This window comes from Scleropages formosus, chromosome 13 (genome assembly GCF_900964775.1).
Source record: "Scleropages formosus chromosome 13, fSclFor1.1, whole genome shotgun sequence".
Classification (NCBI taxonomy): Eukaryota; Metazoa; Chordata; class Actinopteri; order Osteoglossiformes; family Osteoglossidae; genus Scleropages; species Scleropages formosus.
In genome coordinates, this window is record NC_041818.1 from 2231961 (window position 1) to 2254493 (window position 22533).

Genomic DNA, 22533 nt, shown 5'->3' on the forward strand with positions numbered 1-22533 from the left:
CCCTTGGGGATAAATTGAGAAAACACAGAAAAGTAAACTTCAGTAGGAAGTAAAGGAGATGCTGTATCTCCATGTATGTCATTTTGGGGAAAGAAAGGTCTATGCTAAATGAACAAATGTAATTCACACACACACGCACACACACACACACACACACACGACTGACCTTATTAACAATATCATGAAAAGCAGCTTCTCTTTTTTCTCTTTACACCGCCAAAAACAAAAGTACACTTTTCATTTCAAAGCACACGGACCTCTCTCATAATAGAGATTCCTCTTACAGGAATTTTGACCCCAAAAATGTGCAACACTGTGTAACTCAAATTACATGACACAGTATCAGTCTACACTGCACATCACACCAGAGCGTTTTGGAAATGAAGATGTTTCACTTGATATTTACCTCTTCTGCTGATGGTCTGTTTGTGTCTATTTATGTCTGGCCCCAACAGCCCACCATGGCATCTCATAAATCTTGCAGGAATGTGAGCTGTCAGAAGGCGCATTCAGGCCCGATGATGTTTTACTTCACTTCTGAGATGATGGAGACAAATGAGGCCTGGCTCTCCTTGGAGATAAAACCTAGACGTCTTGCTTTGATAGCACTCCCAGTCTAAGGGGCTTCTTGAGGAGAAGAGCAACACTTCCTAGTCCAGAGCGAACACGTGCAGTTTGACGAGGAACGGGAAGCACTGCAGGCAGGCTCTACACGAACTGTAGGAAATGATTTTGAGCATTAGCTCTTGCATGCAGCTGATGTGAGGCAAAACCTGATGAGATGAGATGGCAGTCTGGGCTGATGTTCACTGCATGTGATCTGCACACTTGTGCTCTGAGTGGTGCCCTGAGAGCAGCTCATTCCACCCAGATTGTGATACCCATTCTAGACACAGCAGTCTAGTGTGGTAACACGTCCTCTTTGTTTATGGCTGCTCTGCCGCTCGCGTGACCCCGTTTGGGTGGCTAGGGCAGGGGAACCGGCTCCTGGGGCAACTCATGTCCCCACCCTCTCGTCCATCCTATCTGCCACATGCCATCTTAACACAATAGAGGCTCGGAGGCGCTTTCAGTTTATTGAGTGGCCTCCTTATCTTGAGTCATTTCAAACTGCTTAATTGGCTCTCCACCTAAATGTAAGATCCTTGGGTCCGTTTGCACGGAACAGGATGTTTGTGGAGCTGCCTTCACAGGGAAGAGGTGTGTTGCTCTGTAGCAGCCAAAGCCTGAATGTGGGCCGAGAGAGAAGAGCACGTTGTGCAACTTTCCCCAGCGTAGGAAAGTCAGTCAGATAAGTCTTGCTTGTGTCACGATGACTTGCCTCCCAAAATGCATGTCACTGACTTAGTGCAAGTTCCGTTTCAGTGCTTATTTAGTATTTGTGGCTTTACATGAAAAGGGCTGATTGAATAGCATTAAAGAAAAGCTCTGTGATTCAGCCTTACGAGAATACATATTACATGAGATTGTAAATCCAAGTCCTCTGTTCTACTGTGCCAATAATAATAATAATAATAATAATAATAATAATAATAATAATAATAAAATATTTAGTTTAAAAATACTATTTACTGCAGGTAATTTGGATATTTTGTTACTGTCATTATCTGCTTTTGTAATACTTGGTGTATTTTCAATGTATTTTACTGTATATACAATGCATTTTACATCTACTAGTAGTCCAGTTTGTGTGCATAATGCATTTCTGAGAAGTACTTGTAAAATAAATTCCTGCAAATCCTGACCTAGATAATCTGAACTACAAAAAATGATAACACATTTATGAGCTCAAAGAAAAACATATTTTTGCACTCACACTGCATGTAACGAAAAAAAAAGCACAAACTTTGCGGTAACGCAGATGTCTCCTTTGAGTCCCTCATGAGGCTCTGAACTTGTGGTTGCTGAGCTCTGTGCAGTGTGGTAACCCATGTAAACCAGAGGAGCACTGGACACAGGCTGGGCAGTGAAAGGGAAAAAATGCTTTTGTTGTTTTCACACACACACACAATGTCTACCACCGCTTGTCCTGAGCAAGGTTGCAGCAAACTACAGCCAAACCTGGCAACGCAGGGCACAGAGCTGGGGGGGAGGGGACATCAGTCTGCTGCAAGGCGTCCCAAGCAAGACTCAAACCCCAGACCCACCCTACAGCAGGCCCCAGTCAAACCTGCTGCTCTACCGCACCCACCTTGTTGTTTTCACAACAGTGGAAAATGATGCAGAAGTTCGGTAACACGGCACAAAGATAAAAAATTTCCCCTTCCCTGATAGAGAACCCATGTGAACTGTGTGAATTAGGCATGAACCTTAAACTCATCAAGAAGAAAAACACAAAGCTCAAAATAAAACAAAGAATCCTAATGCTAACCCTAATATATTGTCAGAGACACTTATCACCTGATCAAAATGTATGCATATATGTTATCATATTGCACAAGATGTCACACAGTGAGTGCCAGCTACCTTGACATGGCCCTTAGCCTAAGTCCACCCCAGTCCATCAGCCCAGGAATGGGGAACAAGATGTGGGGGCAGTTCATTTACCCCCTTGTTGTGCAAAACTAAATTCACTCATTTCCTTGACTCTTTTCTTCAAAGCAGCTTACAATGTTAAGCTACAATTACTTCCCCATTTATACAGGTGAGTAATTTTACTAGTGCAATTGAGGTGAAATGCTTTGTTCAGGAGTATTATACCTGGAGGTGGAATTCAAACATGTGGTCTTTGGGTCCAACGGCAGCAGCACTAAGCACTATGCTACCAGCTAACTGCACAACTAGAGCACAAACCAAAATCTGCTAGATCCCACACAAACCCACCAGAAAAACACAGCCAGCAATCAGCAAAACAAAAACAACTTCATAGCTTTGAGTAGGAGGCAGAAATATAATGATACAAAGCGAAAGCACAAAAAAGGCAGACCACTCTCGCTGGGCTCTTTCACCGCTTGCCCTGGTGTAACCCAAAGCTCCCCAGCAAATCCATACGCAACCCTACCATGACCAAAGTTTGTAGCCGCCAGGTGTGTGTAACCCTAAAAGCTTCAGAAGTTTTATTCTCAACGTTGCACTAAAACACACGCCAGGCTGAGAGCCAGAGAAATTCAAACAATGTGAACTTCAGTAAGAAAGCCTTGTGAATAGCAGGAAAATGGAACGGAGCCAGAATGCGGCGTTGAAGACAAAATGAAGCAACTAAGGAAACTGTGGTATTTCAGAGGAAATACAAATATGAAGTGGACTGTACAGCCCTTTAATTCACATGCAATTCAGAACAGAGAAAAATCTATTCTGAATCTAATAATCCTGTGATTATTGTCTGGGACAATATTGCTAATGTTTGTCAGCACTCCCTTTAACTGTAACAGTGCAGAGAAGTTGTTTGCACATGGATGTTGAGGAATCATATGCTCATCAGAGGTCTGAGGGCAATAAAGAGAGATGGAACTTCATTATCAGGTTCTTTGAATTAGGAGAGGAACCTGAAGGTGATCAATGAGCACTGAAACCAGGATGCCATGATACACTATGACAAGGAGACAGGGAGGAAGGACAATGGAATGTCAAAAGGCAGGCAGAGGTGTTGTGCAGCGAAGTCACGGTATGGTTTCAGCATGCGTGTGCTCATGGCCTCAGCCATCAAGGAAGGCAAGCGCTAGGGATGCCTTTGAGGCTCTGCATGACAAAGCCATTGGCTACAGATTTCCTGGACCGCTTCCTGCATTTCTACCAGCTTTTGGGGTAAGAACCTAGTGCAGATGGTGAATTACCAACCAGATGCTCTTGAGAGACTGACTGGCTTCGTCTGTTCAGGGCCAGCGCTTGGGTTTTTGGTGCCCCTGCGGAAGAATCAGAACGAACTGAAAACCAGACTAAAGTTGGTTAAGGGAACAAACAGATATAAACTATTCACACTGTGTAGAGCAACAGTTTTAGTCATCAAATATGTCACCTATAAAGCTGCAACATTTCACAGATGCCATATTTATTTACATAATGTATAAGGTGGAAGATCTTCAATTTCCTAATAAAATTGGAATAAAATTGGTTCTTTGCTATTAAGTAAAGTTTTTTTATTTTATTTTCTTTCAAGATCGCAATTTATTTTTCAATTTCAGGGAAATTTCCTGTGTTCACCTAATTATAAAACAAGCCCTGCATCTATCAGTGAGGAAGGCTGAGTGAGAACTGTGACTAACCTGTGACTAACTGTGACTAACACTAGAGAGAAACCACGACCTTGTGGATGCACAGAACATCATGATGATGTGGAAGGTCTTGCACGGTTGTGCTGTGAAGTGTGAATTGTCCCCAGAAGTCAGTTAGGCTACAGAAAAACTGTCCAGCAACAGTGCGGAAGGGTTTGGATCACATTGAGTGGCCTGCTCACACATCGACAGGCCACTCACATGTGGGTGATTAAGCGTGTTACAGTTACAAGCTGGGGCTCCCATCCACTCCCCACCTGAACAGATAATCACACCAGAACATGCCCTGATACTGTGACACAAGCAACAGGTGACATCAACCGGTCAAGGCGAGCAGAGACTGAAAAGGGAGAGAGACAGTTGGGGAAGATTTTCTTGTTCAACTTATGGTTCATGTAGTTTAGGGATCATTACAGAGTCTAAGTAAATTAGCACTTGACTTGGCTATGGACAGTGTGTTATGTTGTGTAGTTTGCTTATAGTCCAATCATTGGAAAGAATAAAAAGAACTGCAAACCCGCTTACTATCTGCCCCTGCTTAGTCGCACCTCGAACCTGGCATACACCGGCATGTCACAGGATGCCTGGCTGTGTTGCTCTTTAATTCACTTGCTCTTTAGCAGCTATATGGTAGCAGCAGGTAGCAGGTTAATGCTGTTGTCTTTGGACTCAGAGATTAGAGGTTCAATCACATCTTACTATGGTATTCTTAAGATCCTTAACCTAAAGTTGCTCAAGTAAAAAAAGTCCAGCCGTACGAATGTGTGAATCATTATAGTTAGACTAACCTTGTAATAATCAGTGAAATTAATAAACGCATAAAAAAGTTTAGGTATCAAACACAGGATATTGACTGTATAGTTCGGGATATTGAATCTTACTGATGTTCCACTGGGCAGAACTCCTTGCACTGTTAGTCAGCAATTGACAAGCAAAAAAATGATATTATTACATTTGAATTATTATTTTATTTCAGCTTGTATGTCTTGGTTTATTACTGGGGCCTATTTGCCTAAGTTTGGAGCATCAGAAATGTAGTTCACATATCGCACCATGGCCAGTACAAACATGAGTATTTTAAATGCACAGAGCAAAGAGCAGATTTCATTCACAAAAAATCTTTACAGGGTTTCTTCATGACTTTGATGGGTATATTCCATTTAAAACATCTGAAGCCTGTCTCACAAAGTACGTACCCTGAACTGCACTAATTGTTGAAGGACGTGCAAGAGCATACTTTCACTGCACCTCAGTGCCAGTCCACGGTAAATTGCAGCTGCATCGAAAGAGCGGCAGGAGCTGAACGCCACAGAACTCAGAGACGTGTTTCCTTTCCTGTGTATCAAGGAGTTTGAGTTGAAATGGGTGGCTGCACCAGACTTAGGGGGGCTATCAGCACATAGACATGGTTCCCGGTGGTGCCGATGAGATTATTTGGCTCATATGATTGGCGAGCGCTGTGTGCAAAGGCCTTGACACTTTCCTATTACTGCACTGCTGGCTTGGAGACCAGATTTCTGACGTCTTTTAGGTTTACCAGGATGCTGTGTTGCCATTCCTTAGCCACTGGATGGCTGCGAATTCCTCCCCCTTGAGTGTCTATTGTTTCACCACATTCTGAAATATCTGGAACATGGCAGTTGGCTCGGGGCTGCTATAGACCCTGGTAGGACCAGCAACCACGCAACAGGCATTTTCCTTACTCTAGTATACAATCAACTGTCTTATTTGTTCATTTGTCTTATCCCTTTGTTCGGCACTCTGTGTTACTGTGCGAGAAGAACGCTCTCTCAAAATAAATTGTACCGAATTGAATTTTGTGGGGTACAGCTATGATTTGGTACTCATGCTCCCCCATGGAATCAACCCCCATTTGTTAGGCGCAGGTGTATTTTTGCTGCTATACTTCTATGCTTCTGTACCATAGGGTTAGGGTTACAATATTGATTCTTATAAGTACATTTTGTATGATTTCCAGAGCTTATCCTCTACTGCAGGCTTCATTTCAGTCAAAAGGTGGCGGAGAGATTAGAACTGCTGCTGTTGGACTTAGAGGTTGCATTTTTGGATCCCACTTCTTGCTTCTTACTACACTGCTCTTGATCAAGGTATCTACCCTAGATGGATTACAGTATAATTGCCAAGCTGTATGGGGAAATCAGTGTAAGCAGCTTAACATTGTTACTCTGGAGAAAAGTGTCAGCTAAATAAATATATATAACCATGGGAAACATAAAAATGCTTTGAGGAAACGGTCCGTCTGTCTCTCTGTCTGTCCGTCTGTCTGTCTATCTGCGTGGTACATTCTGTTGGTTTTACTGTCACCGGGGCCTGCTGCTCAGAGCAGCTCTGACACAGGGCCACCAGGTCCAGCAGGAATGAGAAATATGTAAAGCTATGAATGAAACATTATCACCATTGAGGAATAACTGCAGCTGTTTCCCTTAGAAGAGACAACTTGCTGTGAGCAAATACATGTTTATGCACAGTTTTGAACAAGCAGCTCGTGCACGTGCTCTGGTAAAACTCCAGCCTTGGGGCACTCGATGAGCAAAAAGGGCAAGGTGTGATATATTCAATTACACACACACTTTCTGAATCGCTTGTCCCAAACAGGGTCGGGGGGAACCAGAGCCTAACCCGGCAACTCAGGGCGCAAGGCTGGAGGGGACACACCCAGGACAGGACACCAGTTTGTTGCAAGGCACCCCAAGTGGGACTTGAACCCCCAACCCACTGGAGAGCAGGACTCGGTCCAACCCACTGCGCCACCATATCCCCCCATATTCAATTAGAACATGTAAAATAGGTAAGTAATGTGATTACGTAGCGCGACGTATTGATTGTGTGTTCATGTAAGATAGCGGAATAAAGGATACAGGTTAAGTCATCCACATGTGGAATGCTCATTAAACCACAAACAAAACAACAAATATTACATGGTGTCAGATGGCACAATTACAACCACCATCAAGCTTATGTCTCCAAGGAAATCTCACAGAAAACTGGAAGCTCTGGATACAAAAATTTGACCTGTTCATGACTACAAGCGGCATTGCTGAGAAGTCGAAGAAAGTGCAATGTGACACATTTCTGCAGGTGCAGGTTGCAGGTGAGGAGGCTATAAAAGTTTACAATACTTTTAAATCTCAACACAATGAAATAGATAAACTTGCCATGCTGAAGCAAAAGTTTAAAGAATACTGTGAACCGAGAAAGAACCTATCTTACATTTGTCACGTTTTTCACGAGAGCTCAAGGACCGGCGGAGAATATAGATAACTACGTTACGGACCTGAAGAACAAGGCAAAAGACTGCAAATTCGGAGAGCTGCATGACTCTTTAGTTCAAGACAGAATTGTTTGTGGGATATGAGATGACCAAGTAAGAGCCAGACTACTCAGAGAGGCAGACCTCATGTTAGCAAAAACTGTTGATATTTGTTGTGCCAGTGAAATCACATCTAGCCAAAATAAAAACACTCAATGAAGAAGTAGACTTGCACAAAATTAAAACTGTCAAAAACAAAGAACAACTAAGAACGAGTTGAAAGGAATGCAGAATGATTCAAAAGAACACATAAAATGTAGTATATGTGGTTACAAACATGAATAGAGAAAATGCCCTGCCTACGGACAGCCATGTAAATCATGCAATAAAAAGAACCATTTTGCCAAAATGTGCAGAAACGAATGGAAACAACCAAGGAAAAAGTTTTCAAAAGTTGAAAACACTAGCAAGAAACGCACTAAAGTTAAAGTACTATGATGTCCACAAACCGCTAACTCGATCAGTAGATGCTAGTTCTGAAGGCATAGGAGCTGTCTTATTGCAAGATCAAAGACCAGTAGCATATGGATCACGAGCGCTCACAGATTGCCAATGTAAATATACTCAAATTGAAAAAGAACTACTTGCAATTGTCGATGGATGTGAGAAATTTCATCAATATGTCTATGGAAGATAAGTTCTAGTAGAAAGTTATTACAAACCACTTGAGAGTATTTTCAAGAAACCACTCCATCAAAATCCTTCTAGACTACAGAGGATGATGCTCAGACTTCAAAAATACAAACTTAAAGTTACATACAGACCAGGCAAACAAATGCACATAGCAGATATGCTAAGTCATGCCTACCTCAAAGAACATACAGAAAAACTGCTTGAAGAGATAAACTGAATTGGAGATAAACTGGATAACACCTCAATTGCCTGTCTCAGACAAGAAACTTCAAGAGTTTAGGAAAGCTGCAGCAGAGGATCCTGAAATGATAATGCTGAGAAATATCATCATGAATGGATGGCCTGCTGAAAGAAGTGCTGTTCCAAAAGAAATACAACCATACTGGACATTCAAAGAAGAAATAAGTTACACATCAGGACTGATGTTTAAAGCGGCAAAACTCATTGTACCAAGTCAGCTGAGAGAAGAAATGTTGGACAAAATTCATGAATCACACCTGGGTATAGTGAAATGTAAAGAGAGTGCAAGAGACATCATCTTTTGGCCAGGTATGTCAACTCAAATAGAGAACAAGGTATCTCAATGTGCTAAGTGCAACACACATAGAAACAGTAATGTAAAAGAACCATTAATACCGCACACATTGCCAGGTAGACCTTGAGTAAAAATAGGTACTGACTTTTTCAACACAATGGTTCTGAATACTTACTGTGTGTAGACTACTACTCAAAGTTTCCGGAAATTGCAAAGTTAACTGATATGACTAGCTGAAATGTCATTATTGCCATGAAATCTATGTTTGCCAGACATGGAATACCAGATATAGTGATATCTGATAATGGACCGCAGTATGCGAGTCTAGAGTTCAAATGTTTTGCAGAAAGCTGGGAATTTGAACACAAAACATTGAGTCCTGGATATGGGATATGCTCAATCCAATGGACAAGCGGAAAAGACTGTGCAAACAATCAAGAAGATGCTAACAAAATCACAAGGTGAGAAAGGTGATCCATACATCTCATTGTTAGAATACGTAACACACCACTAGATGACATAGGATTATCTCCAACTCAACTACTAATGGGAAGAAGAGTGAAGACAAAATTGTCGACCTCCACAACATTGTTGACTCCAGAAGGAAATTGGCAGGTAAAAGAGAAGCTGAATCACAGACAAGCAAAACAAAAATATTATTATGACAGACATACAAGACAACTGCCAGAAATAGCTCCAGGAGACAATGTTAGACTACGACAAGGACAGGTTTGGAAGCCAGCAACTGTCTTGGACAAGCATGAATGCCCAAGATCATTCATTGTTTGCACATCAGATGGAAAGACCTACAGAAGAAACAGGAAACATCTGATGAAGACCAATGAACAAGAATCTCCACTCTCTAACAAAGAAACAGACATGTATACTGATTCATAGAAAGAAGAAGAGACACAAGAAGGCAACAAAGATCAACCTGAATCTGCAATGGTGAATCACACTCCACAGCAAGAAGAAGCACAGATAAAGTTGACTAAAACCACTAGATCTGGTAGAGTAGTAAAATTGCCATCAAGGTTGAGAGACGGAAGATAATACTTGTGTATAAAAACGAAATGCTAGATTCATAGTTTAAAATGAGTGTCTTCATAGAATGCTTTGCTGATTTTTAAATAGCTAATTGTGCTTACTTGCTTAGACTTTAAATCACAAAAAGTTCTGGATATTAATATTACGAATATGTAAAATACGGAAGTAACGTGATTACGTAGCACGACGTATTGATTGTATGTTCATGTAAAATGGCGGAATGAAGAATCCACGTTAAGTCAGCCGCGTGTCGAATGCTCATCCACAAACAAAACAACAAACATTACACAAGGGAGGGTGCCTTCGGTCATTGATGCTTCTGTACCAAGTTTTGCCCGGTCTCCTGCTAACAGATAATAATAATAAGAAGAAGAGAATAGCGGTCTGATTTCTTGACTGTACTAAAAGCATTATGGAACTGCACTGAATAATTTCCATAAAAGGTGAATAAGCCTTGGGGGGGACTGAAAGAACCTCCTTGCTTGAAGGGGTTATTATTGAATTAGTTGTGTCGGAAGTCGCTCAGGAACAAGCCGATAACCACGAGAGAGGAAAGTCTTTGATTGCGGAACCGTGCCGAGCGCGCGCCCGAGAGGACCCCGCCCCCCACGAAATGTTTGAGTTTATTCACACTTACAGTTTCAGTAGGGCGAAACTTCAGCTCACACTAAGTCATAGTGGAAAAAAAGCAGCATCCATAGTTCTTCTTTCCCTCCGACTGCGTATTATTCCCATTAATTTAAACTTCATGTTTGTTGTTTGGATTTGTAGCCTGTATATGGGGGGTGTCTTCACTGTACTTTTCATTTACCCACGGTAGGATATTTAAATACATGCACATCTGCCATCCCAGAACTCCTCAATACACAACATAAAAAGTAAATGATGAAATACTGACATACTTCATTCAGAATTCCTAATTTCTTTTAGACTCCCTCCCTTAAGGCTCGCATTAGAGGCTGTGGTGTCCGAAAAGGAAGGTACACCGTTCTTTGGAGGTTTCCCTGAAACAAAGCACTGGAACACTTGAAGTGTGCAAACAAAGAGTTTATTAAGAACAGTAGCTCGCGTCACAAACTCACTTCACACCGCGGAACCTCATCTCCGTTTTTTTTTTTTTTTTTTTTTTCGAAAACACCCCCGTTATATACAGTGCCGCCAATAACGGTTCCCGCTTCTTTTAGGAACTAACCAATGACAATTATCCTTTGTCAACTTACACCGTACAGGCCGGCAGGAACCTTTCTTTTACAAAACTCTCAAGGATTCGTTCTTGGTGTAAAACACCACAGCGGCTGTGAATAATAGATATTATATTGAAATTATTCGACATCATTTTGACAATAGAGTAATTTGACGGAGCAAATTGAGCTCGTAATTTACAGTTAATAATAGCTCGTTAGAAATGGTGCAGTTGTGGCTGCTTAGTTTAATTAGCGCTCTTTGGCAGGTGGAAAAGCGCTTCCCGAGGAGGAGAATGAGCGCTTCGGTTCGGCCTCACCTGGATGAAAGATGACTTCCGTGGCCGCAGGTAAACTGGCATAATTACAGTATACATCCCCGCACATCAAGGGGCAGCCTTTCTCTCCATGGTCTTCGGTTTTTTTGGTTTTTTTTTTTGGTTTTTTTTTTTTGATGTGCCTGCCGCATTGTCCATTGTGAAAAGAAGTGAAAGCCCAGAGACTTCACGTCTTTAATGACGCTAAACAAGGTGCTTGAAGAAGCGCGCGTTCGGTGCCAAAGGGCATTGAGCTCCCCGTTAATGTGGACTGAGAAGAAAAACCCAGATTTGCCAGAGGTGCTGGATTAATAGTCATTGTCATGGTAGACTCTTTATCTGTTCTACTAAATAGCCTGCAGTAGAAAAAACGCAAACTACAACTTGGAGTTTTTAACAATAAAATATAATAAAGGAAAATAATGAAGACCTAGAGGTACAGTTTAAGTGGTGTAACAAACTACTGCAGTGCACACGAAGGAATACTGAAAAACTAATAGTAATGATAATAAGCTTTTCTTATGGGAAATTAAGCAATAAATAGCCTAATGCTCATGATGATGATATGTCATACAGTTGTGTTGCTGTTTGTGTTTCTAAGAAGCCTTTCTTATTATTAATATCTTTTATTTATTATGATGAGTAAGCGTAGTTTATTATTAGCCCCTCCGCTGGTGGACGGGTCACAATTGAACAATGACGTCCGCACCCGCCGAGCAAGTTGTAAATGCACATAAATGAGTGGCGCGCGTGACGAGCGCTGAGGCCACGTGGGACATGAAGTGACCCCAGTAATGTCCCTGACACCTCCCGCGGTGTCCAGCGCCACTCCCCGCTCACAGCCCACAGCAGATGGGAGATGCAGCCCGGAACCCCGCTCCTCAGGTCGGCAGGGCTACAGGCTGTCGCGGACACGTCGGGAGGGGGGATCTGCCTATGAAATATTCATGGAGAAATGAATGGACACCCCAGGTTGGAGAGCGTGCCAGTTTATTGAAGCGCCACAAGGCTCATTAACTCTCAGGTCACGGAGATTTGCTCCACGTCCACCGCCTGTCCTCGCACCCCCCTGCCACCCCACCTCATTATTTGAGATCATGCCGAAATGTACAAAATACCATTCCGGGATACACTTCTTTAAAGAGCAACTCCAGCCGCACTGCACCTTTCAATTAGATTAAAACAATGAACAAGTGTCGTTCTCATTTCCACGCGTGGAAGCGGGCAGTGGGAAACTGGCCTCGAGCGCGCGCGCCGCTTGTCGACTTCCTTATTATCTCCAGGTTCCCGCGCGCCTCGGGTTCCCACGTGCACCGAATTTGATAACGGTTAAATAAGTTCCCTTTTCCGCATGTTTACCATTTACTCGCTTTAGAAATAATCGAGGCGTTTTTTTTTCTTTTGATATTATTGTTGAAAGCGATGACCCGACAGGGCACATTTGGTGTCTTCATTCCGAGTTCGACTATTCCTTTACTCCATCCTTTGTGGTACAAAGGTCCAAATTGCCCGGCTTTCCGAGAGCTGAGCGGTGTATCCCCGCCGTGTTGTAGCGGCTACAGGGAATGTGCGTTAACTGAACTGTCAGGAGTGATGGACTTTTTGTTGCTGCAGGTCAGGGCAGTAAATATTGGGAAAGTCGGGGAGGCGGCGGGACAGCAGATGGGAGGCGCGCGCGCGCGGGGCCCCCTGACCGCGCGGGAGACTCGGGGGCGGGCGCCCTCCGCTCCGCTCGGCTCGGCTCCCAGCTTCTCACCGTCACCTTCTTTCTGCTCCAGGCCTATCATGTGGATAATTAATAATTTCTGATTTTGACTCTGTCGCTTTTTCAGCTACCGTTTCACTTGCAGTGGTCACTAACTATAGTGCTCGCGATCCAGGCTTTCCCCCAGGAGAACTTAAGTTATGATCAGGTGAGATGATCCGGGTCCTCCCCGGCGACAGGTGCGTCCCGCGCGCGACTCCCACCTGTTCATTTTACAGCCGCCGCCAATAACGCCCTTTTACAGTTTATTTGAGCACAGTTTAGGACATATCCAGCTGCTATGACAATCATCACTGGAGGCTTTTTTTCTTGCCAAGTTCGTTGCTTATCTACACACACACACACACACACACACACACACACACACACACACACACTTTCAGTGAATATGCGCTTTGCTCCGCACCGGACACACTGCCTCTGTGCGTCCGTTTGTCCAAGGTGTGACACACACACACACACACAGACTCACACAGACTCACACAGAGCCGGTGTCTCAGGCCAGGGTTACCATCCCCACCAGTCAATGCATTCCTCCATAGTGCACTACTGCACACAGTATCACGGTTTACTGAATTTACTCAATAACGTTGGGTCATATCGTGGAAGTTGTCACCCGATAAGACGGTAAATTAGTTTTTTAATTACATTTTCCACTGTACTTTAAATATATATTTCTTCCTTTTCGTGTCACTGCATGCAGTCGTCATCATTGCTCTTATTTTCCTTCCCTTTTTTTAATGAAAGTCCAGCACGTCGTGCACCATAATACAGTATCTTAAATAAAACGTTATACAGCAATAATTCTTGAAAATGAGTTTTTGGCACTGCACAAAAATATGAATTGTAACATTTAAAGATTAAAACAGAAATTATTAGTGGTTCTAAATGTATGCATGTAAAAATTAAATGGAAAAAATTAGTGGTTCACAATCATGACTATAGAACGGAGGAAAAATACTAACAAATATTACACACACATTTTAACGTTCTTCTGATGGCTTCTCCTCGTGTTCACCGGTGTCCGCAGTTTTTACCTCTTTATGGAACAAACAATAAAGCTCAACAGATCTGCTTTGAATTAAGCGATATTTTCCGCAAATAATTCTCTGTCCTGCAAGAGCGTGTGTGTGTTGCTGGGGGCTGGCCCTCGGCGCGAAACGGGTGTGTTATTTCAGTGGGCGGGGCTAGAGCGAGTGGGCGGGGACAGCGATAAATTGCCCTAAAAGCTAGTCAATAGTCAGGGCTAAAGTTAGAGGGCAGGAGGCAGGTGAGGTGTGGAGCTGCTCCAGGTATTCTTCTGTGAGCTATTCTGAAACCATGTTTTGTTGAAGCTGCTGCCTTGGTGAAGAACTGAGCCACACATTTGACTTGTCATCTTTCATGTTAAGTACTTTTGCCAGTGAACATGGCATCTGAAAGAAACTCTCTTTTGAGATGGACGGACGGGAGTGTCCACGACTGTCAGACAGACAGATGTCCCTTCACCGAAGTATACAGACTAGCAGGAACCGACCCCCGGAGTTGGCTGGACCCTGAGCTTCACATGTGTCCATCAGCTGGAGGCCCCATGCCACGTGGGCCTGTGGAAGTGCAACTGGAACATTTCATATCAAAGAACAAATTATCAAGCAGCACTGCTGTGACTGACAAGGATATTGACAAACTCAAGATGGACATCAACAAGCAAAACCTGGGTCCCCAGAAGCACAGGCGTGTGGCAGCAAACGCGAGGGAGAGGAGGAGGATGCATGGCTTGAACCGAGCCTTTGACAGGCTCAGGAGTGTCATACCCTCCCTAGACAACGAGAAAAAGCTGTCCAAGTATGACACTCTTCAGATGGCTCAAATATATATCACAGAGCTGTCGGAGCTTCTCGAAGGTGTTGGCCAACAGGAGCACGGGAGGGCAGTGGACGGCATCCTCGGGACCCAGACGAACATGGCTGATCTGCAGTCCTGTTTACCAGGAAGTATGCTGAGCAACAGCACTGGCCATGTGCTGGACTCACACACTCCGGACAGGATGTTTGGCCAGCCTCCAGATGAGAGCGCCTCAGTTGGACACGTGATCATACTGTCAACCCCGAAATCCGACTTGGGAATGGGCACCAAGAAGGTGACCTCTTCTAATGGAAGCGATGGAGAGTCTTCACATTTCAGTGACTGTGAGGATGGTCACACAGAGAGGCGCTGAGACATCAGTTAACACTGGACATCAATGTCCAGTGGACTAGCAGTGGAAAGTAATTAAAGGTGGAAATCAGTGAACTCTTTAGATCTTTTCGTGGACTAGACTTTAACAGGAGAGTGGCTCTGAAATGCGCAAACTAACTGAAACTATTAGGACTTACCACATGCGCAAAACTCTTTTGTGCTGAAGTAGATGTGATAGAAATTATAGTGTAATAGTTTAATATGTCATGCTGACCAAATAACTGTTGAGCTGCATTTTATTAGCTGGGAAGAATAATTTAAATGCACTGTTGAGACAAGTGATCCACAGTGTGTTATTTATCTAATGTGTAAATATGTAAGTTCTTCTAGGATAAAAGCGTAATATGAACCAGTTTCTTTTTGTTCCCCTGGTATGCTTTATATGTTCAAGTGATAATTTATCTTCCTTTTAAAACTGTGTAGGGAATTACAAACAGGTCTCTTAGTTGCACTTTATTTAGAAATAATTCTAACTGGAGGGTTTTGTTTTTAGACCATGCTTTGTTTCTACCAGTCGAGATTGTTTGCAACATTATATACAGTGTTGCTATTTATTATGTCTTTAATTACATTTTTATGTCTTTTATCGTATCTTTAAGAAATAGCAATGTTACTCAAGATACCCATTAAATAATAAAAGGTTTCTACATTTGATGTGTGCTCTTGTGCCTGTTTTTGTGCTTATGGAACACCCGCAATATGAATTTATATTAACAAATCTAAAAAGAATATTACAAAGAAGCTAAATTATTGAAGCGAATATTGTTCCAAATACAGTTAATGGAAATGTATGAAAACCACTCCTAATTACGGTTATGTCCAGCTATGAGCGTTTTATAAAACTGATCAAATCAATAAAATTCTAAATATTTTTATATTTATCTGTTTTCAGATAAAGCAGAACATGAACATTAAATAGGTTCAGATTTTTGTGTGTTTCAGTGTTGTGTCCACACGTAGAAAATTTAAAAAAAAAAAAAAAAAAAACCTTAATTTTTCTATATGTTTGAAAAGAAACCCAAGAAACCTCACTGCTATGATCCTCAAGAAATTAGTGAACAGTTCTTTCTGTGTGTTTCAGTTGTCTTGGTCGTATGCTGTCTTTGCTGCCTCACTGTTCCTGATGGCCAGCTGAGGCTGGACCTTGGCCAGGTCCTTGAACAGGATGTTGGAGAGCTTCTGCTTGAAGTCAGCAGGCATCTCAGTGCTCCTCGTATCAGGAGGTGTGTGGCTCAGCAGGCCTCGGCTGTCCCTCAGCTGCTCCTGCTCTGCTTTTGGGATTACTATGGAACACATGTCTTTTACAGCATCACAGTCCTGCTGGACGACTTCTTTCTCACCTATCCACTCCTTGCAGTTGTAATATAGAGGAGACTTTTCTTCACAGACATCATCCTTCAGGTCATCCAGACAAATGCTCTCGAGGGAGTGAAGTGTCTCCTCATCCTCCAGCTCACATCCATATTCCTCTTCCTCCCATTGTGGCCTGCTCTTCCTCCGGTGGGTTACTGGGGGGCTCCATTGCATCCTTTGGGATCCAGGTTGTTGTTTTTCCACAAAAGGTACTTGTAGAGTGGAGTACAGCATGTCCTCGGGTTCCGCATGGGGATGGTTCACTTGCTGCAGTGGCAGCTTGCCGCTGACATCAGAAGGGAAGATGCTCCTGGGCAGCACCACTGGAATGGTTGTGTCTGGACAGCTGGACAGGCCATCCAGTAGGTCTCTCCTCCTATTTCCTGTAGAGTACTTTGACGTGTCCCTTGGTTCAAAAGTGGAGTTGCGCTGTTTGGCTATGGCGTCTTCAATTGCCCTGTAGATCTGCATGCCATTCTTGGACAGAAAGGTAAAGTGACCCTCCCCTGACTCGCAGCGCCGGCCAGCCTCGATAGTTACTCCGTCCTGTGATAACAGCCAAGGCATAAAACACGATGCCTTAATGTCATATAGCAGGATACTGTCCCAGCAAGTTCCTCACTTCATACTGTTTTTTACATATAGAAAAAATAACCAGTGGAATATACAACATCTGCATCTGATGCATGGAGTAATATTTACAGGCAGTCCCTGGATTACGAATGAGTTCTGTTCCTAAGTTTGTCTTTAAGTTGGATTTGTACGCAAGTTGGAACAGTTAGGTATGGTGGGTATCTAACGTCAGTTTGTCAAATGTTTGCCTTAGTAGATAATACATTGTGTACCTTTCTATGCATAGAAAACATTAAAGAAACACTTCTGGATACGCTGAAACATCTTTAATATAACAATACAGTAATAATGATACAATGTAATGATAATGATGATAACAATAAAAAATGTAACTACACTATAATAGAGACATACAAAGAGATAATAATAAATGTTACTACAGTATTTATAATAGAGAGAGAGAGGAGGAGGGGGACAGAGGGAATGTGTGTGTGTGTGTGTGTGTGTGTGTGTGTGTGTGTGTGTGTGTGTAGGTATAGAAAACATTAAAGAAACTTTAATGTTCGCTTTTCCAGCATTTGTTGGCATTTCACTTTTTTCCGATCGCTTTATTATTTCAGTCATAATCATTTCCCTTTTCTTTGATACATCATCATTTCTTGCATCAGATTTACACTTTGGTGCCATGGTTATGAGGGTAAAAACAAAAAAAAAAAAAATTAAAGCGAAATACAGTAACACACAAGACACTATTAACAGCAACGTGGTCTGACTGAGAAGAAGGAAGTCTTTGTCCTACTTCAGACTCATGCTCCCACGAGCTGACGAACCGTTGTAGACCTGCAATGTTTTGATGCACGTTGCAAGCACCCGTTTGTCATTGCGAATAGTTGTATGCAATTCAAATTTTTAATGTAATAGGCTTTGCATCTACTTGTACATTTACATGTATTCATTTAGCAGACACTTTTCTCCAAAGTGACATAGATCTCATAGGAAATACAATGTGTACATTACAGAACAAACACTTAGATGCAGACGTGTGATTCTAAAGTACAGTTAGTTTCTTTCCATCATATGATCCAATGTTCATCACACGAGTAGCTCCATAAAACTTTATCCAAATAACAATTCCTAATCACCTTCCTAGCTACAATTTTTTTTTTTTTTTTTTTTTTTTTTTTTTTTTTACAAGAGTGGTTCATAACTACGGGTTGTACGTAAGTCGGACATTTGTAACCTGGGGACTGCCTGTACATTTATCTGATGCTTTTCTCCAAAGCAACTTACAATGTTGAGGTATTTACAGTTATTTACCTATTTATACAGCTGGGTAAGTACCTTGCTGAAGGGTACTACAGCTGGAAAGAGGAACTGAAGCTGTGACATTTGGGTCCTAAGGCAGTAGCGTTAACCAGTACACTACCAGCTGTCACGAATTTATCATAAATGTGGTCTTTTCCACATTAGGCATCTGAGCATGTAACATTAATGATCTCCAGTTCCACAGAATTCTATATTTTTGTGCATGAATTTTACGTGTCTGATCATGTCTGGACTGCCGTAGTAAATGAATGGGTGAAAAGGAGCTCGCTCACATACACACACACACACACACACACACACAAAAACAGACAGAGGGGTATCATTTCAGGTAGATGAGCTCTACAGACCATGACTTCCAAAAAGAAGTGTACGACTTGTGACAGTGACTAGCAATGAAGTTGGATAAAAGGTAAATAAACTTAAACATGATATGTAATATACAGATGAAAAGGTGGATGAACGGTGTAACACAGCAATATGGGACCATCTATGTTTAATAATTGCTTTATAAAGAGTTACAATGGGCCTCCCAGTTGTAGATGAGTTGTCTCCTACACAGCCCGAGGGTTAAGGGTACATTAACTGTGTGTATCTCAGTAGCTCTTTACAGTTACCTTGTCCTGGCCAAAGCGCCGCAGGAAGTGGTACGGCCAGCAGTAGATGGTCTGCCCTGTCAGAGGGTCCAGCAGGGACATGGCTCCTTGGCCCAGCGACAGTAAGTAGCATCCTGTGAGGTTGCAGCGAATCGCAGCCTCCGTCCTGTGTACTGTCACTGTGTACTCGGCTGAAGAAGAAACACAGCGGGCTCACCAGCACTTCATCTTTTTGTCAAAATAGAATCCTTATCAATGTAACGTTTACGTGTTCATGTATTCATTCAGCAGAGGCTTTTCTCCAAAGCAGCGTACATCTCAGAGAAAATACAATTTGTACATTACATAAGCAAAGAGACACTTAGATGCAGAATGTGTGGGCAATTGTGTTAATGTTAACAGCTAGGATTCAAACCTGTGACCTTCCGGTGCAAAGGCAGGTGCTTGAACCACTGCCTTATCAGCTGAAGCTACTTTCTTTCAACAGGGGTATATGCTAAATATTTATGGAATAAGTGCACAGTTAAATCTATTCTTAAGACCATCTTTTGCATTTTGTTGTGTCTTTTTGAATCATAATCGTAAAAACTATAACTATATAACTATAACTTCCTTCTGTTGATGTTATGAACTCATTGTAATGTCTTCTGAGATGTACATCGCTTTGGAGAAAAGCGTCTGCTAAACAAACACATGTAAATGTAAATGTAAAAATAATTCTTGTTGTCTGAAAAATAAAACTAAAAATACTAGAGGTTGCAATGTAGTCATTTGTGCTTGTTGTTTACTTTTTATTTTTAAAAATTTAATGTGGTTGCCAGAAGTTTTACACAAATTGTCGTTTGCTGTTATTGTTATTATTTTTATCATTAGAAGTAGCAAGGTTACTGTTTGTTGTTTGATTTGTTGAAGAGTTTGTTGTTTACTCAAAGTGAGTGTGAGTTGAAACGTTAAAAAGTAAACAGGTTTAAGTGAGTTTGCAGGAGGAAGTTTTTCGTCGCTCACATACTGTGTAGGGTGTGTTTGCTGCAAAGCTACAACCTCGGGGCCTCCGAGAGCTCAGCTATTTTAAGGCCCTTGCTGATCTGCGCAGAAAGTTCGTGAAAATGCTGCTGCAGTGCGCTTGCTGCCAAGTATGATGTTAGTAAAGCAGGTTTCACGGTGCTGCGAGAAAACCAGTTCAGAAGGAGACAGCGGGCAGAAAAGTGTATAGAAACAGTTTATCACCATGACGTTTGTTTTGGGCATGTTGCACAAGAGCTACTGGGAATATCTTCAGACACGTATCGGTTACAAAAGAGGTTTACACAACGAGGCCCTAGCGTGCACACACACACTCACACTCACACTGCTGCGGTGTCACATGTACAGGTACCTGCTGCCAGCGAGGAGTACAGCTCGTTCTCGGCCATGGGCATGGGCACATCCTCGCTCCTCCTGCCAGCCGGCCAGCTCTCGTACCCGTCGCTCTTCTGCGAGCGTGGACAGGACAGTGGGGTCAGCACGACAGCACGCTCGCACGAAGCACCATCTAACGTCTCCCTCTCTATGTTTCTATGGTGTGGTGTGGGAGCGAGAGTGTGAGGAGGTGTGCGGCCACACCGCCACGGTGCTCCATTCTGGGAACGTGCCGCAGGCGGGCGACAGAACGTACAAGTGAGAAAGGTGCCCAGCCCCTCATACACTTTGGAGTGTGAGTGCGTGTTAGCGTGTTGCTGACATCACTGTGAACGTTTTGTGTTGCTCAAGCTGCTCGGCACACCTGGAACGCCAGCTGGCAGAGTTTGGACACCCAGTCGTGCGAGGGCTCGGCGGCCAGCATGTAGGTGCGCTGCGTCGTGTTCAGGTAGAAGGCGGTGCAGTCAGGGGGGCAGCTCTCCTCGGGGGCGGCGCTCACGCTGAGACAGTCGGCCAGGCGGATCACCGTCCTGTCGGTCCTCCTGAGGCCTTGCCGAAGGGCTGCCGCGCTGAGGCCCGCTCCGCCGTCCCGCACGCTGCACAGCTCCATTCGGCCAATGCCCGAGGAGCTCGCTTGGAACAGCATGGCCCAGATTCTCTTCCAGTTCTTCTGCAAGGAGCAACGGATGGGACAGGGCAGCGTCTAATGAGGGCCACTTAGAGTCCGGGGCCGACAAGTTGGCTGCCTCAACTTCGATTGTGTTAGTTTAAACAGGAAAGTACTATCTGAACAAAAGGAGAACTACAAGCTACGCATTTGTAATCAAGGTTGCAAATTACGATCGTGATAAATTTGTTTCCGCAGCTGCTGTTTCGATGGTGTTGTAGCTTCTGAATGATCTCAACTGACCATTTGCTTGCATACGCCTAGAGATGAGAGTTCCAGCTAAGAATCTGTCTGTCACATGTGCTTCGTGTAAATTTTTAAGTGAAATTTAAAAATGTGTTGCCAGGTATTCTCCGGCTTGCCGCAACCCCACTCTAATAAAGCTACTAAAGCTGTGGTTAACTTGATATTTAGAAAAAAAATATAACACAAGCACTTGATCGACTTTTCAGTTTTGCAGACTACTATTTCGTTTAAACTGTACGGTTTGTTTATGCATTTGATCACATTTCTCAATTAACTACTTATTTCACTAGATCTTTCTCAAATGAACCTCGCCATAGTATCCAAAGTGGTGCAATGTGATAGCTGCTACTAATTTACAAATATGATACAATTACCTTGTTTTTACTAGCAATATTTTGCAGAGTACTTTTGATACCGAAGAAATTGCCAAGATGTAGAAAGATAAGAGCAACAGCTACAAGACATATAAGGAGTCACCTTTCCGAACTTTATGCCCTGCAGATAGACAATGCCCTCCTTGGCTGGGACTTCCATGGCTCTGTGCGTTCAGGAGGCACGAAGCCCGCTTGCCTCGATGCCGCAGCTGCTTCTGTCGCCAAGAAGTTTCATCAGAGAAGAGTTTCAGCAGTTGTGGTTTCTGCTTCTTAACTCTGTCATGTGACATGAACTTGGGGTGGAATCTGTATGGCGCAGCACATGCAGGCCACCCTCTTCCAAGAGTGATGTGGCCAACCCACCGTGTGTGAGCAAAGCCTTCGCAGTGAAGCTCTTTGTGGTAGCAGGTCAGGTTAACCCTCAGATTGTGTTCCAGCCAAACCTGACCCATTTACAACTTTTATATACACCCTAAATGTGGTTTCTTCTATCTAACTGCCATACATTTATCTGATGCTTTTTTCCAAAGCAACTTACAATTGTTTACCCATTTGCACTAATGGTTATTTTATTTTGTAATTTATGTCTTGTGTCTTTTTTCCTTATGTCTTTATAATTTATATCATAAGCTGCTGGGAGGATTCACAAAGTAAGAATTTCATTGTATGGTGTAACAGCCTGTTTACTGTACATATGACAATAAACTTGAATTTATACAGCAGGGAAATTTTACTGGAGCAATTGAGGGTAAGTACCTTACTCAAG

At 42.8% G+C, this 22533-nt stretch overlaps 2 protein-coding genes across 2 annotated transcripts; one reads left to right on the top strand and one right to left on the bottom strand.

Annotated features, from left to right (window-relative positions):
• Positions 1 to 14205: 14205 nt before the first annotated feature.
• atoh1b (atonal bHLH transcription factor 1b) lies at positions 14206 to 15217 on the top strand. The gene has a single exon (XM_018742843.1). The coding sequence runs from the start codon at positions 14429 to 14431 to the stop codon at positions 15215 to 15217; it is 789 nt and encodes a 262-aa protein (XP_018598359.1). The 5' UTR covers positions 14206 to 14428.
• Positions 15218 to 16314: 1097 nt separating this feature from the next.
• On the bottom strand, positions 16315 to 21984 carry dok3 (docking protein 3). Its single transcript, XM_018742730.1, has 5 exons — positions 21871 to 21984; positions 20845 to 21150; positions 20458 to 20554; positions 19104 to 19273; positions 16315 to 17136 (listed from the first exon to the last, which is right to left on the bottom strand). The coding sequence occupies exons 1-5, from the start codon at positions 21925 to 21927 to the stop codon at positions 16315 to 16317; spliced, it is 1452 nt and encodes a 483-aa protein (XP_018598246.1). The 5' UTR covers positions 21928 to 21984.
• Between the last annotated feature and the right edge of the window lie 549 nt (positions 21985 to 22533).

What these genes read in the sequence shown, in the direction of transcription:
- atoh1b (XM_018742843.1), top strand. Translation starts at nt 14,429, where the DNA reads ATGGCATCTGAAAGAAACTCTCTTTTGAGATGGACGGACGGGAGTGTC.
- dok3 (XM_018742730.1), bottom strand. Translation starts at nt 21,927, where the DNA reads ATGGAAGTCCCAGCCAAGGAGGGCATTGTCTATCTGCAGGGCATAAAG. An exon ending in TCTGCCAGCTGGCGTTCCAG is followed by an intron (nt 20,555 to 20,844) that starts GTGTGCCGAGCA and finishes CCACGCTCGCAG; the next exon opens with AAGAGCGACGGGTACGAGAG. An exon ending in GTACTCCTCGCTGGCAGCAG is followed by an intron (nt 19,274 to 20,457) that starts GTACCTGTACAT and finishes TTTCTTCTTCAG; the next exon opens with CCGAGTACACAGTGACAGTA.